Source organism: Cervus canadensis, chromosome 5 (assembly GCF_019320065.1).
Source record: "Cervus canadensis isolate Bull #8, Minnesota chromosome 5, ASM1932006v1, whole genome shotgun sequence".
Classification (NCBI taxonomy): Eukaryota; Metazoa; Chordata; class Mammalia; order Artiodactyla; family Cervidae; genus Cervus; species Cervus canadensis.
Window position 1 is genome coordinate 43,227,202 of NC_057390.1, and position 14,308 is coordinate 43,241,509.

At 42.9% G+C, this 14,308-nt stretch overlaps 1 protein-coding gene across 1 annotated transcript in view; it reads right to left on the bottom strand.

The window, feature by feature from the left end:
* The window catches only part of LOC122442477 (dynein axonemal heavy chain 6), a 248,413-nt gene that overhangs the window by 72,816 nt on the left and 161,289 nt on the right, over positions 1-14,308 (bottom strand). The window contains exon 47 of the mRNA XM_043470348.1: positions 13,263-13,494. Within this exon, the coding sequence (XP_043326283.1) occupies positions 13,263-13,494 (232 nt within the window). The remainder of the gene's footprint in view (positions 1-13,262; positions 13,495-14,308) is intronic.

The window sequence follows — 14,308 nt, forward strand, 5'->3', positions numbered from 1 at the left end:
TGGAGAAGACTCTTGAGAGTCCTTTGGACTGCAAGGAGATCTAACCAGTCCTTCCTAAAGGAGATCAGTCCTGGGTGTTCATTGGAAGGACTGATGCTGAAACTCCAATACTTTGGCCACCTCATGCAAAGAGTTGACTCATTGGAGAAGACCCTGATGCTGGGAGGGATTGGGGACAGGAGGAGAAGGGGACGACAGAGGATGAGATGGCTGGATGGCATCACCAACTCGATGGACATGAGTTTGAGTAAACTCCGGGACTTGATGATGAACAGGGAGGCCTGGCGTGCTGCGGTTCATGGGGTCGCAAAGAGTCAGACACGACTGAGTGACTGAACTGACTTGAACCATTTGGGTAGAATTAAGTTTCCTGCTGGGCAATCATAACCTAATGGTCTAAGAGAGGATGTTCAGTCTTTATTCTCCACTGGCCCTCCCAGGGTTCCTTCTCCCCCAATTTCAAATGGAAAATACACTTTTCACCCTGAGTCAGGCAGCTAAGAATCGAGAGAAAGGGAGTAAGCTGGAAGGAGAGAGAAAGCAAGTGGTGGTTACAGTTTAAATTGTAAAGCAAAGTGATGTTGGAGGTGGTGGAAAAATGAAGGAAAATTTGGGGCTTGCTGTGGACTCTGAAATTACATAGCCCTCAAGGATTTTTAGAAAACATATATGGATCTCTACTTTGGTTGTTGTCTTATTTCTGTTTTTATTGATATGTGATTGATGTCCTCCATTAATTTCAGAGGTATAACATGATCATTTAATATTTGTAACTATTATTAAATGATCTCCATAGTAAGTCTGATTATCACTCATCACCACTCATAGATACAATATTTTTTCTCACGAAGAGAACTTTTCAGATTTACTCTGTTAGCAACTTTGAAATGTACAATATTATTAACCATGGTCATCATGATGTACATCCCCATGATTGACATATTTATAATTAGAAGTTGGTACCACTTGACCACCTTCACTTATTTTCACAGGTACGGAGTTTCCTCAAAAAGGTCAGGGTAGAAACGACCATATTTCTCTGCATATTTATCTGAAGGAAATCAAGACAGTAGTTTGAAAAGATATCTGCACCTCCATGTTCATTGTGAGATTATCTACAAAAGCCAAGACATGGAAATGGCTCAAATGTCCACTGGTGGTTAGATGGATAAAGAAAATGTAGACATATAGCTATAGATGTACAGTGGAGAAGGAAATGGCCACCCACTCCAGTTTTCTTGTCTGGAGAACCCCATGGACAGAGGAGCCGGGTGGGCTGCAGTCCTTGGGGTCACAAAGAGTTGGACACAACTGAGCAACTGAACAACAACAGTAGATGTACACAGTGGAATATTATTCAGCCAAAACCAGAAAGGAAATCTTGCCATTTCCTGCAATGTGAATGGAACTTAAAAGGTGTTATGCTCTTTTGAAACATCCCACCCTCACCTTCTCCCACAGAGTTCAAAAGTCTGTTCTGTATTTCTGTGTCTCTTTTTCTAAATGAAAGAAATCAAACAGAGAGAAATAAGTACTGTAGGACCTGTTTCTTTGTCTCAGTTTTTGATCTGTAGTTAAATCACACAAGTTCTGGATATATAGGGTTTTGTATTTGGACAATGACATCTTTCTCCCTCTATAGAAGTGAAGCTTGTTTTCTTGAACAAAATTAGGTTTCTTAAAGCCTCCTCTCCACATTCAACCTGCTCCCCCACTTCCTTCCCAGAACCTTTTCTGGGTGGAAGAGTAGGGTCCAGGGGGTCTGTTTTATTCCAGCCTAGTGCATGGGGTTAAATACCAGGCCTGCACTACTTAAGGAGCAAGGACGCTGTGGCAGTCCACTGACAAAATCTGGAGACATTCACATCGTGAGTCATCTTTCCCAGCATGACCTTGGGTTTAATTTCAGGCTCACCCATCACTCGACACTTTTCTCCTTGCTTGATTTTTGACATCCATCAGGAAGGATTTATTCATTCACTCCCTGAGAAAGCTATTTCCGGAGATTTCACCGTTGTGGACTCTTTAAGCACTCTGGGTGGCATCCTGTAATTATCAGCATCTGATGACTTAAGTATTTTTACTATTTCTTAATGCCTTTTAGGCCTTTTTTTTGGCATGCATTTCTCTTATTGCCTGTTACAAGCATAATTTTGGATCTGAAAATAGCATTAAAACTCATCTACTAACCCATCCACCTACCCCTCAATTAGCATCAGAAAATCTGACTTTCAGACTAGTTATGTGATTTTCAAAGGGTGAGACACCTAATTACTGAAAAATCAAAAGCTAGAACCCAGTCTTCCTATGTCTCAGGCCAAGATAACATTTTTCTAACCCTGGGTATTTTTTCATTTCTTTTGGAGTCTGATTGATTATGCTTGCATTTATGCCTGAGCAATACAAACAACAAGACAGAATCTGAATATTAAACCTCTGGAAGTTTGGTTTGTATTCAGAGCATGTGCTTTGATCTCTTCATCTCCTATGAACTGTATTTAGAGTAAAAATAAACAGGTTAATACACTGTCTTGCCCGTCTCAGATAGAAGTCAGAGATCAAGTGAGTGATGGATTTGGGAACCCAAAGTGACAGGAGATCTTAAATGTATACGGAGAATTCTGGTAAACAAGTCAGCCTGTAGGCACCTGTTGGCATCTTTGAGAGGGCGGCTCTGTGCAGTGAGTGCTAAAGGGCTCTGTCGCTGGTGATGCAGGTGGGTGGGCTTTGCTAAGCTCCTAAGAGCTTAGAGTCTGAAACAACCCCAAATGTTTATTATGTCATTTTGAGACCTAAAAGGGCAGAAAAGTGTCCACACAAACAGCTTAAAATGTAATAAATGTAAATAGATGTATCTGAGGGGGTGATCATTTATTTCTTCAAGGCCATAAGCTACTCTATTTTGTTGATATCATAGACAGCAAAGAGAAACAGAGACAGACTGTTTAATAAATCTAGCTACAGAAAGAGTATGACTACATAGAGATATAAATGTAGACACACGATCACTGGCATCTCTTAAACTGTTTTGGCCTAGCATGTGTGCTCAGTCGCTTCAGTCATGTCTGACTCTTTGCAGCCCTGTGGACTATAGGCCACCAGTCTCCTCTGTCCATGGGATTCTCTAGGCAAGAATACTGGAATGAGCTGCCATTTCCTTCTCCAGGGGATCTTCCCTACTCAAGAATCAAACCAAGAGTTTGATTACCCAAGAGTTCTCCTGTGTCTCCTGCATTGCAGGAGGATTCTTGACTACTGAGCCACCTGGGAAGCCCCTGTTTTGCCCTAGACCTGGGTCCTAATCAGTGTGCAATTTATGCTGCCTCATCAGAATTTAGTGAGTTGGGTTCTGAGCCCTGTATTTTGTTCCTGGCTGCAGGGCACTAAACGAATTTCCAAGTGGCAACCTGAATTCATTTTGATTGGGCCTTAGAAAATGATAGAGACAGTGAACAGCTTTTTGATAATATGATTATTTATTATACATTATTATCTGTTAGTAATTCCACTCAAAACTCAGGCAAGGGCAGGGACTCTATAGGATGGAACCCTGATCTTTTCCACAATCCTTGTCACCTCCTGCTCTATCCTTGACTCTGTCCATTTGCAAGGCTGTCTTCATGCTGTACTTGAGAAGTCTCCTCTTTCAGCCTCTGCAGACCCACCACCACCCACTATGGAGGGCTCACTGGATACACTACATCTCTGGTAGTGGATCCCTTTACAGGTGCTGGTTGGTCCAACCAATGGAGAGTCAACAGGTCAGAGGATAAGGAGAGTCAAGTCAAGATGATTATCTCCCCATGTCCATCCCTGCCCTCAGGTCTGCCTGGGGTTGATGGGTCCTTTAATAGAGGTCACCGTTCCTCTTAAGATGGGTCTTTCTGAGGACTCTCCCTATAAGCTTATCTGATTTCCAATGACTTCTCCCTCCTCTCAGCCCTTTGAGACCAAGGGTGGTTACATTTCCATGGTTACTAGTTTCAAGCTACTGCACTATCTCCAGAGCTACTCCTGTGTCCTGCTCACACCATTGTAAATGGTGCCTTATTAAGCCTACCTCGAATGACCCTAATATCAGTATATCACCTGTTTCCCACTCTGGGTCCATCTAATAAGTCTCCCCTAAAGTATTATATAGGAAATCAACCCTGACTACTCATTGGAAGGACTGATGCTGAAGCTGGAACTCCAATATTTTGGCCACCTGATGTGAAGAGCTGAGTCACTGGAAAAGACTCTGATGCTGGGAAAGATTGAAGGCATGAGGAGAAGGGGACGATGGAGGATGAGATGGTTGGATGGCATCACTGACTCAACGGACATGAGTTTGAGCAAGCTCCGGGAGATGGTGGAGCACAGGGAAGCCAAGTTTGCTGCAGTCCATGGGGTTGCAAAGAGCCAAACATGATTGCGTGACTGAGCAACAACAACAAAGTATCATAGCATTCTGACAAAAAGTCATTGTTTCCCTTATTTTGTAGTTTTGACAAATCCCTGGGAAGTTTAGAGAAAGTCTTTATGCAGAATGGCTTTAGACAAGAAGTTTGAATGTCTTTTCTGTTGTCTGTTTTCCTGCTGGAGAGTAACTTGAGGTGATCACCATGGAGATACCACCATTACTGTCACTCCAGGCATTTGAGGGCAAAAAAGTGGTGATCCAGTTATAGAAAGTACTAAATCTTGTTCTAAAAAGGTGAAGTAAGTCGATACAAGCAAACAGAAAACCATTAAGAATATGTTCTCATTCTCTTTAAGCCTTTAGCTGGTTCAAGAGTTTAGAGGCAAGTCTTTAGAAATCACTCCATTAGCAAGTCAATGGGATGATACAGTGGACAAACACAAATTGACATCTTGAGAAATGAGAAGCCTTTCAAAGCTGACCAGTCCATCTCATCTGGCAGCACGCCTGAGGGAGTTCTGAGAAGTCTGCATGGTCCTTTCATCTTGATGACTTGCTTGAAGGTGATGGGGCAGGATTGGGATGGGAATTAACCACAGGTTTCTTAAGATAAGCTTCAATCAATAAAGACCCACTGTTGGAAATGATGAAGTCTGGGGAGTCTCATTTCAATTAACCAAAGACAGGCAAGCAGGGAGAGCAGAGGATAGTTGTGACTCTTCACCTACTTATGATAAAAGGTGGTTGTATTTAAATCCACTTGTTTCATTTCTATGAAGTGCAATGATGCAAAGGCAAAGTTCTACATTAGAAATAGTGGTTCCTGAACTTCCTTGGCAGTTCAGTGGTAAGACTCCAAGCTTCCGGTGAAGGAGGCATGAGTTCGATCCCTGGTTGAGGAATTAACATTCCACATGCCTCAAGGTGTGACCAAAAGAAAAATGGTGGTTCCAGGGACAAAGGGAGTGTGTTGAACTTCTCAGGTAGTCTTAAACTTTTCAACTCTGTGGCCAGGCTTTGCAGAATCAGAAGACAATGTGCCCACTTTACTTTTAGGAGTAATGCATGCTCTGGGTGTGAGCTTCCCAGGTGGTGCTAGCAGTAAAGGATCCACCTGCCAATGCAGGAGACATAGGTTCCATCCCTGGAAGATCCCCTGGAGAAGGAAATGACAACCCATTCCAGTATTCTTGCCTGGGAAATTCCATGGGCAGAGGAGCCTGGTGGACTACGGTCCATGGAGTTGCAGAGTCGGACGTGACTGAGTGACTAAACAGCAACAATAACAAAATCCTCTGGGTGCACCATAGTGGGCCATTCAAAAAGTGCAGAAGTAACAACAGAAATCAGGATGCATAGCTGGAATGTCAGAGCCTCTTCCTTCAGACAGCTAGCTAACTCAGCAAAGAAATTTAGCTTTGCAAATATTCAGGGGTATTTTGGCCATGTGATGAAAACTACCTCATGAATCTTTGTCCTCCCCTTTATAAATTAAAATATACAAACATGGATACAATCTGAATAATGTCTACCAATAATTTACTTAATGGCAGCTCAGTTTTATACTCCTTTAAGGGAGGCTGGCAAATATACAATCGGTAATGAGAAAGTATAAAAACAAAAGTAACTCATCCAGAACTAACAGAGTAAATCACTTAAGGGAACATTAAGCCCTAATTGTAGATATAACACATATTAATCTCCCCGTGATGACACCAGGGGATGGGTTTGCAGATGGGTATTCCACTGCCTGGCACAGGGGAGGAAGGTACAGATGCAGCCCCAGAGGTCTCTGTTTGGATGCTAATCCAGGCATCTAGAAGGCTAGGTGGGCATGTGGTTACAAGAGTAGATATATAGGTATAACTGCATCAGTGTGCCATGCACCTGAAATTAACACGACATTGTAAATCAAATATACTCCAATATAAAATAATTTTTTTGACTTTTAAAAATCACTTTATTTAGATACAGTTTACATTTCATAGAATTCACTGTTTATATACACAATCACTGGATTTTAGTTTACTTATAGAGTCATGATCATCACCATAATCTAAGTTTATAATGTTTTTCTCCCCCTAAATAGAAACCCTGTTCCTAGTAGTGGTCACTCTCCATCCTCACTCTCACCAGCCCCCAGCCCTAGGCAACCACAGTCCTGTGGAATTGTTTCCTTAGGTTTGCCTCTTCTGGACATTCTGTACAAGTGGAATCATCCAGTATGTGGTCTTTTATGTGACTTTTTCTCCCTTTGCATAACGTTCTCAAGGTTCATCTGAACAACGTTCTAACCGGTATCAGCACTTCACTTCTTATTATGGCTGAATAATACTCTCTTGTGTGGATACACGGCTTCCCTAGTGGCTCAGCTGGTAAAGAATCTGCCTGCAGTGCAGAAGACCTGGGTTCAATACCTGGGTTGGGAAGAGCCCCTGGTGAAGGGAAAGGCTACCCACTCCAGTATTATGGCCTGGAGAATACCATGGTATAGTCCATGGGGTCGCAAACAGTCAGACATGACTGAATGACTTTCACTTTCACTTGCGTGGATATACAATATGATTACTTTTTGTAACAAAATATTTTAAATTTACAAAATAAGTTTTTAATTAAAAACTAAAATATATAATGGACAGAAAACCCTGGCAACACAACACTAGTGCTGCCAATGTGGAACATAAAAGGATATTCACCTTGGAACATCACTGAGCTTTCTTGTGTCAGCTCAAAGGTGCTTGATATGTGGCAAAGCTCAGCTATTTACTGTTAAATGTTTACATTTACCTTTGAGAGGTGGGAGGTAGGCAAGAAGTTTCAAACGATATCCACTATCAATTTCTCAGCTGAGTGAAAGTGGCCAGTTATGACCACTGGTTCTCATGATAGAAGCAACTCCAGCTTCTAAAATAAACTAAAGACCTTGAGTAATGAGAAGCCATGGTGGGTCTGATGTCACAGCAGTTCTTGGCTTTGTTTCCTGGAAAGAGTAGACCCTGACACGAGGGGCTCCATATGGTTGGTTTATTTTGGGAGTTGATTGGGAAGCCCAGGGATGGGGATGGAATGAATGGACAGGAGTGGAGGGAAGGCCAGTCCAGGGCATGTTGTGGGAAAGATTTCCACTGCCTGTCAGCAGCAGGGAACTGCTTCCTCAGGGGTCTTTGTGGAGAGCTGTGAGACAGGCAACTGATCTTTCACAGGACAGCAAGGTACAGAAGAGGGGCTACTTTTCTACAGGAGTCTGTCTCCTTTGAAGAAGGGAAAGCCTGGGATTGTGGATGTCCTCCTGCTTTGAGCTGGGCCATAGAGTCTGAATTTCTTGAGGGAAACACACACGGAGAAAGAAGAAACTGTGTGCAAAAGGAGAGATACTGTCCCTCCCACGGGAGATGCCATCCGGCTGTGTCTGTGCAGCCCAGTGACAGGGTGCGGCCGGGATGAGGGCAGGTCAAGGGGCTCCTTGATGGTTCATGAGGGGGAGGACCCTAAGGATTTGCTTTTGTATGCATTTTGTTATCTTTAAGATGTCTTAGTAGTGGGATGCTGGAGAAGTGGGGTGTCTTAGTATCTGCCAAGGGCTGGACCAGATATAAGTATTCTTATTATCTGTTTCTTTTCAAGTCTTCTCTCTATAGTAGAATCTACCCAAGTATGTTCTTTTTCTTTTTTTAAGATTTTTTTTTGATGTGGACTATTTTTAAATCTTTATTAAATTTGTTACAATATTGTTTCCATTTTTCTATTCTGTTTTTTAATGTTTGTTTGTTTTTGGTTAGAGGCATGTGGGATCTTAGGTCTTTGACCAGAGACTAAACCCCTGCATTGGAAGGCAAAGTCTTAACCACTGGACCACCAGGGAGGTCCCTACTCTGGTTAAGTTCTTATACTGTTTCAACAGTGAAAGTGCAGAGCCTTCAGGTTTTATTCTTCTGGGGACCCACACAGCATTATGGTAATAGCTGGCATCTTGCCTCTATGCACTGGGATGAAGACAAAAACCATGGAGCCAGATTTTGAACAGTCTCGTTTGGCTGTGTCCTCTCGCTGGAGGGAAGGACACCTGGTCTGCAGCCTTCTCTCCCTTCAGCAGCTGGTACCTCCTGGCTTCAAAGCTTCCACAGCTACTCTGCACAGACACACATACGCACACACACTCACCCCCACACTCACACACACACGTTGTCTCCTTTCAGACACAAAAAGCTCTCTCTCTTTTTTGTATATTTTATTGAATGATTCTTTAAATTCTATAGTGCTTGACAATTTTCAAAAGTTTCATACACATGATTTTATGTAATCCCATAATAATACCCTTCTTCCCCCTACTCCTATCTTGTCCCTCCCCCACTTCCCTCTTCCTACGGAAACCACTAGTTTGTTTTCTGTATCCGTCACTCTGCTTCTTTTTTGTATTATTCATTACAAAGCCCAGACTTTATTTTCCTGGGCTCCAAAATCACTAGCAGATGGTGATTGCAGCCATGAAATTAAAAGACGCTTCCTCCTTGGAAGAAAAGCTATGACAAACCTAGACAGCATATTAAAAAGCAGAGACATCACTTTGCTGACAAAGGTCCGTAGAGTCAAAGCTATAGTTTTTCCAGTAGTCATATATGGATGTGAGAGACGGACCACAAAGAAAGCTGAACACCAGAGAACTGATGCTTTCAAACTGTGGTTCTGGAGAAGACGCTTGAGTGCCCCTTGGACTGCAAGGATATCAAACCTTGCAAACCTAAAGGAAAGAAGTCCTGAATATTCATTGGAGGGACTGACACTGAAGCTGAATCTCTAATATTTTGGCCACCTGATGAGAAGAGTCGACTCGTTAGAAAAGACCCTGATGCTGGGAAAGATTGAAGGCAGGAGGAGAAGGGGACGATACAGGACAAAATGGTTGGATGGCATCACCCACTCAATGGACATGAGTTTGAGCAAGCTCCAGGAGATGGTGAAGGACGGGGAAGCCTGGTGTGCTGTAGTCCATGGGGTTGCAACGACTGAGCAACTGAACTGAACTGAATATTCCATTGTATATATGTAACACATCTTCTTTATCCATTCATTGGTCTATGGACATCTAGGTTGCTTCCATGTCTTGGCTATTGTAAGTAGTGACTGAGCAACTAAACAATGACAAAGTCTGTTGTATTTTTTTAGATTACACATGTAAGTGACACCAAACAGTATTTTGTCTTTCTCCATCTGACTTATTTCACTTAGCATATTACCCTCTAGGTCCATCCATGTGTTGCAAATGGCATTATTGCATTCTTTTTTATGACTGAGTAATATTCCACTGTATGTAAGCACCATACCTTCTTTATCCATTCATCTGTCTGTGGACACTTGGGTTGCTTCTATGTCTTGGCTGTTGTGAATAGTGCTGCAGTGAATGTAGGAGCACATTAATCCTCAAGAGCTATTTTTAACTCTCTGTATGGACTTTTGCTGGGGAGTATGAAGACACTGCTGATCTCAGAGATAATTAAGAAGTATCTGAATGTCTTCTTGGGGAGTTGGAAGATGAAACCATTAGGATGCTACACTGCCTTTCTTCCCCACTCAAGGAGAGGGCACTATTTTGCTTTTCCAACCACTAGCATGAAAGCAGGCTAAGATCAAATATTAGATGACTTGCACTGCCTCTCCCCAGGTTGTTTGCACATGAGTCTGTCACTGTAGAGTGAAGGACTTTGTCTCCTGTTATTGAGAATGAATCAGAGCTGTAAGGATAAGGGAGAACTGGTGTGTACCCCTGTAATTCTGCTATGTAGGAGGTGACCAGGTGTGATGTGCAGGGCGCAGGCACTGTGTGAGGTGGCCGACTGGCTAAGTGGCCTTTACACTACCACAGGACATATAAGAAAACAGCTTGTTCACCTGGTATACTAAATAATTACATGTTAATTTAGGGGAAGGTCAATACAGGTTGGCTTCCCAGGCTGCTCAGTGATAAAGAATTCACCTGCCAATGTAAGAGACACAAGAGACACAGTTTTGATTCCTGGGTTGGGGAGATCCCCTGGAGGAAGAAAAGGCAAGCCACTCCAGTATTCTTGCCTGGGGAATCCCCATGGACAGAGGAGCCTGGTTAGCTACAGTCCATGGGGTTGTGAAGAGTCGAACACGACGGCAGGACTGAGCATGCACACACACATACAGTACAGGTTAAAGCAGAGTTGAGGCAGTGTTCATTGGTTATCTTGCCTTAGATGCACAATAAATTTATTTTTGCTTCCCTTACAACAGACCAGGTGGTATGTGAATTGGGCAGGGCAGGTTTGGAATCGGATAGACCTGTTTCTGTTCGGATTCTGCTGGACATGAGGAAGCAGCCTCCGTGTCCTGTCTGTCAAATGGGAACACTGATATCCATCAGGCAGGGCTGGTGTATGGATTTCTGGTAATGTACACAGAGATGCTAATGTAATAGATGCACCAAAGGAAAATAAATGGTGGTAATGAGTGAGCCTCTGAGAACAATCCATTGTTGCCTGTGGGGGAAGGAAGGTTGTGCCTGCAGGGAAATATCTCCTGATCAAGTCTAATTCATTGGCATTCCTCTCAGCATCTTTGAGGGGCCCATCCATCCTGGAAAATTTTTCCTAGGTAAGAGGTCCCAGAAGCAAGAAGGAGATAAAATACAAAGTGAAATGTAGAACTCCAAGCAAATTATAGCATCTGTCAGCATGATCAGTTCTAAATCGAAAAGTAAACTTAATTAAAAAGAAAAGAAAACTCTAGTTGCTGCCATAATGAAATTCAGGGTTTCGAGGCTGACAAAGAGGAAGCTGTGCAGAAAGGTTCATAATTAAATGATGGGGTAGAATTATCACAGGATGTTTACTCTGCATCTATGCTCAAATTTATTTAGTTATTTTTGGCCTTCCAAAAATAAAGGCTATAAAATGGAGCTCGCAATTAAATTATACCTGTTGCGTCCCTAATTAAAGGAATCCTGGCACATTTCAATTTGTGTGTTCCAGCTGTGTGCATCAAAAATCACACATTAGGGACCAGAAAATGTCTCCGCTAAGCTTGTTTCTTGGCACAGGATTTAAAGACCTGGAGGGTTAATAGCGCAGTGTGCTCCTTCCAGCCCTGTCTTGTGGCTTTGAAGGGCAAGCAAGAGGCTGCAAGGTCAATTGGCAAGTGCAACCTGAAATACAGACCTTCGGCTTTTGGTGAGGAGATAGATGGTGGGGGGACCTGAAGAGAGTTCCTCTGGGGTGTCCCTGCCTCTAGATGTCCCCAGGGCACACAGCTGGGAAGTGCATGTAGTTTTGGTAACACACACATATATAGTTGTCTCTCGGTGTCTGTGGGGGATTGGTTCTAGCAGTCCCTTTGGGTACCAATTCCCTGGATGTTTGAGTCCCTTAGATAAATGGTCTGGTACAATAAGTAGGGCTTCCCTCATGGCCCAGATGGTAAAGAACCTGCCTCAATGCGGGAGACCCAGGTTCAATCTCTGGGTCAGGAAGATCCCCTGGAGGAGGGCATGGCAATCCATTCCAGTATTCTTGCCTGGGAAATCCAAGGGACAGAGGAGCCTGGTGGGCTCTAGTCTATGCGGTCACAGAGAGTTGGACATGACTGAGCGACTAACATTTTCACTTTTAAGTGAATCAGTTATACATATACCTATATCCACTCTTGTTTTAGATTCTTTTCCCATATAGGCCATTATAGAGTATTGAGTAGAGTTCCCTGTACGGTATTGCTGCTGCTGCTGCTGCTAAATCACTTCAGCCGTGTCCGACTCTGTGCGACCCTATAGGCGGCAGCCCACCAGGCTCCGCCGTCCCTGGGATTCTCCAGGCAAGAACACTGGAGTGGGTTGCCATTTCCTTCTCCAATGCATGAAAGTGAAAAGTGAAAGTGAAGTCGCTCAGTCATGTCCGACTTTTCACGACCCCATGGACTGCAGCCTACCAGACTTCTCTGCCTATAGGATTTTCCAGGCAAGAGTACTGGAGTGGGTTGCCATTGCCTTCTCTGCCTCGTACTGTACTTATTAGTTATATATTTTCCCTAATATTAAAATACCCAAGTGTAATCAATGTAGAAAATGAAGTGAAGTGAAGTGAAGTGAAAGTCGCTCAGTTGTGTCTGACTCTTTGCAACCCCATGGACTATACAGTCCATGGAATTCTCTAGGCCAGAATACTGGAGTGGGTAGCCCTTCCCTTCTCCAGGGGATCTTCCAAATCCAGGGATCAAACCCAGGTCTCCCACATTGCAGGCAGATTCTTTAGCAGTTGAGCCACTTTATTAGAGAATAAATTCAAAATCAGTTAAATTGGTTGTGGTAGACATGGATGTAATCCTACTTTAACTTTTAAGTTAATTTAACTAAAATATAGCCATTATTTTTTCCTTTTCTTGAGTAAAGCATATCTCCCTAATTGATTTCACTTAGGGAATTACTTTTTTATATTTACCTCCACAGAAATAGTTTATCACCTTCTGCTGTCTACGTCCTTCCTCTCCAAGTCCCTTCTTAATGCTCTTAACCTCTGATTACATTTTCTTATGTAGAATTTAAAGGTGGAAGTAATAGTTGTTAAAAGAAGTAAAAACATATTATAACAGTATTTTATAAGGTCCAAGAACTGTTAATAGATGGAAAGATTCCCCGAAATACATCATTCATACAAGCTATTCGAAGGGCACATGCGATTATAACATGTGTCCTTTTCCTGTTCTTGTTTTTGTGTGAAAGTCGCTCAGTTGTGTCCAACTCTTTGTGACCCCATGGACTATACAGTCCATGGAATTCTCTAGGCCAGAATACTGGAGTGGGTAGCCTTTCCCTTTCCTGTTCTTGTTCTTTGGCTCTATAAATATGTACCTGGGTGTCTGTGAAGAGGAAAACCATATTCTTGTCTTCTACACCAGCCAGTTTGTACAGCTTCCTCAGGTCCTCATGAAAACTGTCGTAATTATATCCCCGGCTCAACTCAATCTGCAAACATCTATAACCGCATATATGAGCTGCGAGCCTTGTAAGAGACTGCTTTCCTGTGCCTCCCACTCCAACCAGCAGGGCGTTGCCTCTCTCCTGACGAATCATGCGAGCGATCCTGTGGAAGACGAAGCAGAAAAAGGTTTAGTTACGGGGTACAAATGTGGCTTCTGCTCTGAGGGCCCGCCCCAGAGTGGAAGGCTAGTGGCTGCTGGAGAGTTATTCCCCAGCCAAAGGCCACAGGAAAGAACAGGGTATGTCTGAGGTTCATGGTAGGGAGAAAAGCACTGGTGGTTTCCTTATAGCCATCTCTTGTCCATTTCCTACATGCTGTTGACCTGGGTCATGAAAATTGAGAAAAACAAATATACTATATTAAATACGTACATGTGGAATAAAAAAAAAATGGTACAAATGAACCCATTTGCAGGGCAGGAATAGAAATGTAGAGGTAGAGAACAGACAGGTAGACAAAGGTAGAGAAGGGGAGGGTGGGATGAATTAGGAGATTAGGACTGACATATATACACTATCGTGGGTGAAACAGATAACCTAGTGGGAAGCTGTTGTATAGCACAGGGAGGTCAGCTTGGTGCTCTGTGATGACCTAGAGGGGTGGGTTGGAGGGAGGTTCAAGAAGGAGAGGATATGTGAATACATATAGCTGATTCCCTTCATTGTTCAGCAGGAAAGAACACAACATTGTAAAGCAATTATATTCCAATAAAAAAAAATCTCTTCTCCCTTTAAGGTGTGAAGGGTCTTATCAGGAATGCTGGCTGATTTAGGCCACGACTTACATTAATCATTATATTGGCAAGCAGGTCTTTATTTCTAAGGATGAGCAAGCAGAAAACTCACTGAACATAAGAAGAGACTGCAGCTCAAGAAAAGATCAACAGGAACAATCTGAAGTGGATTTACTATATACA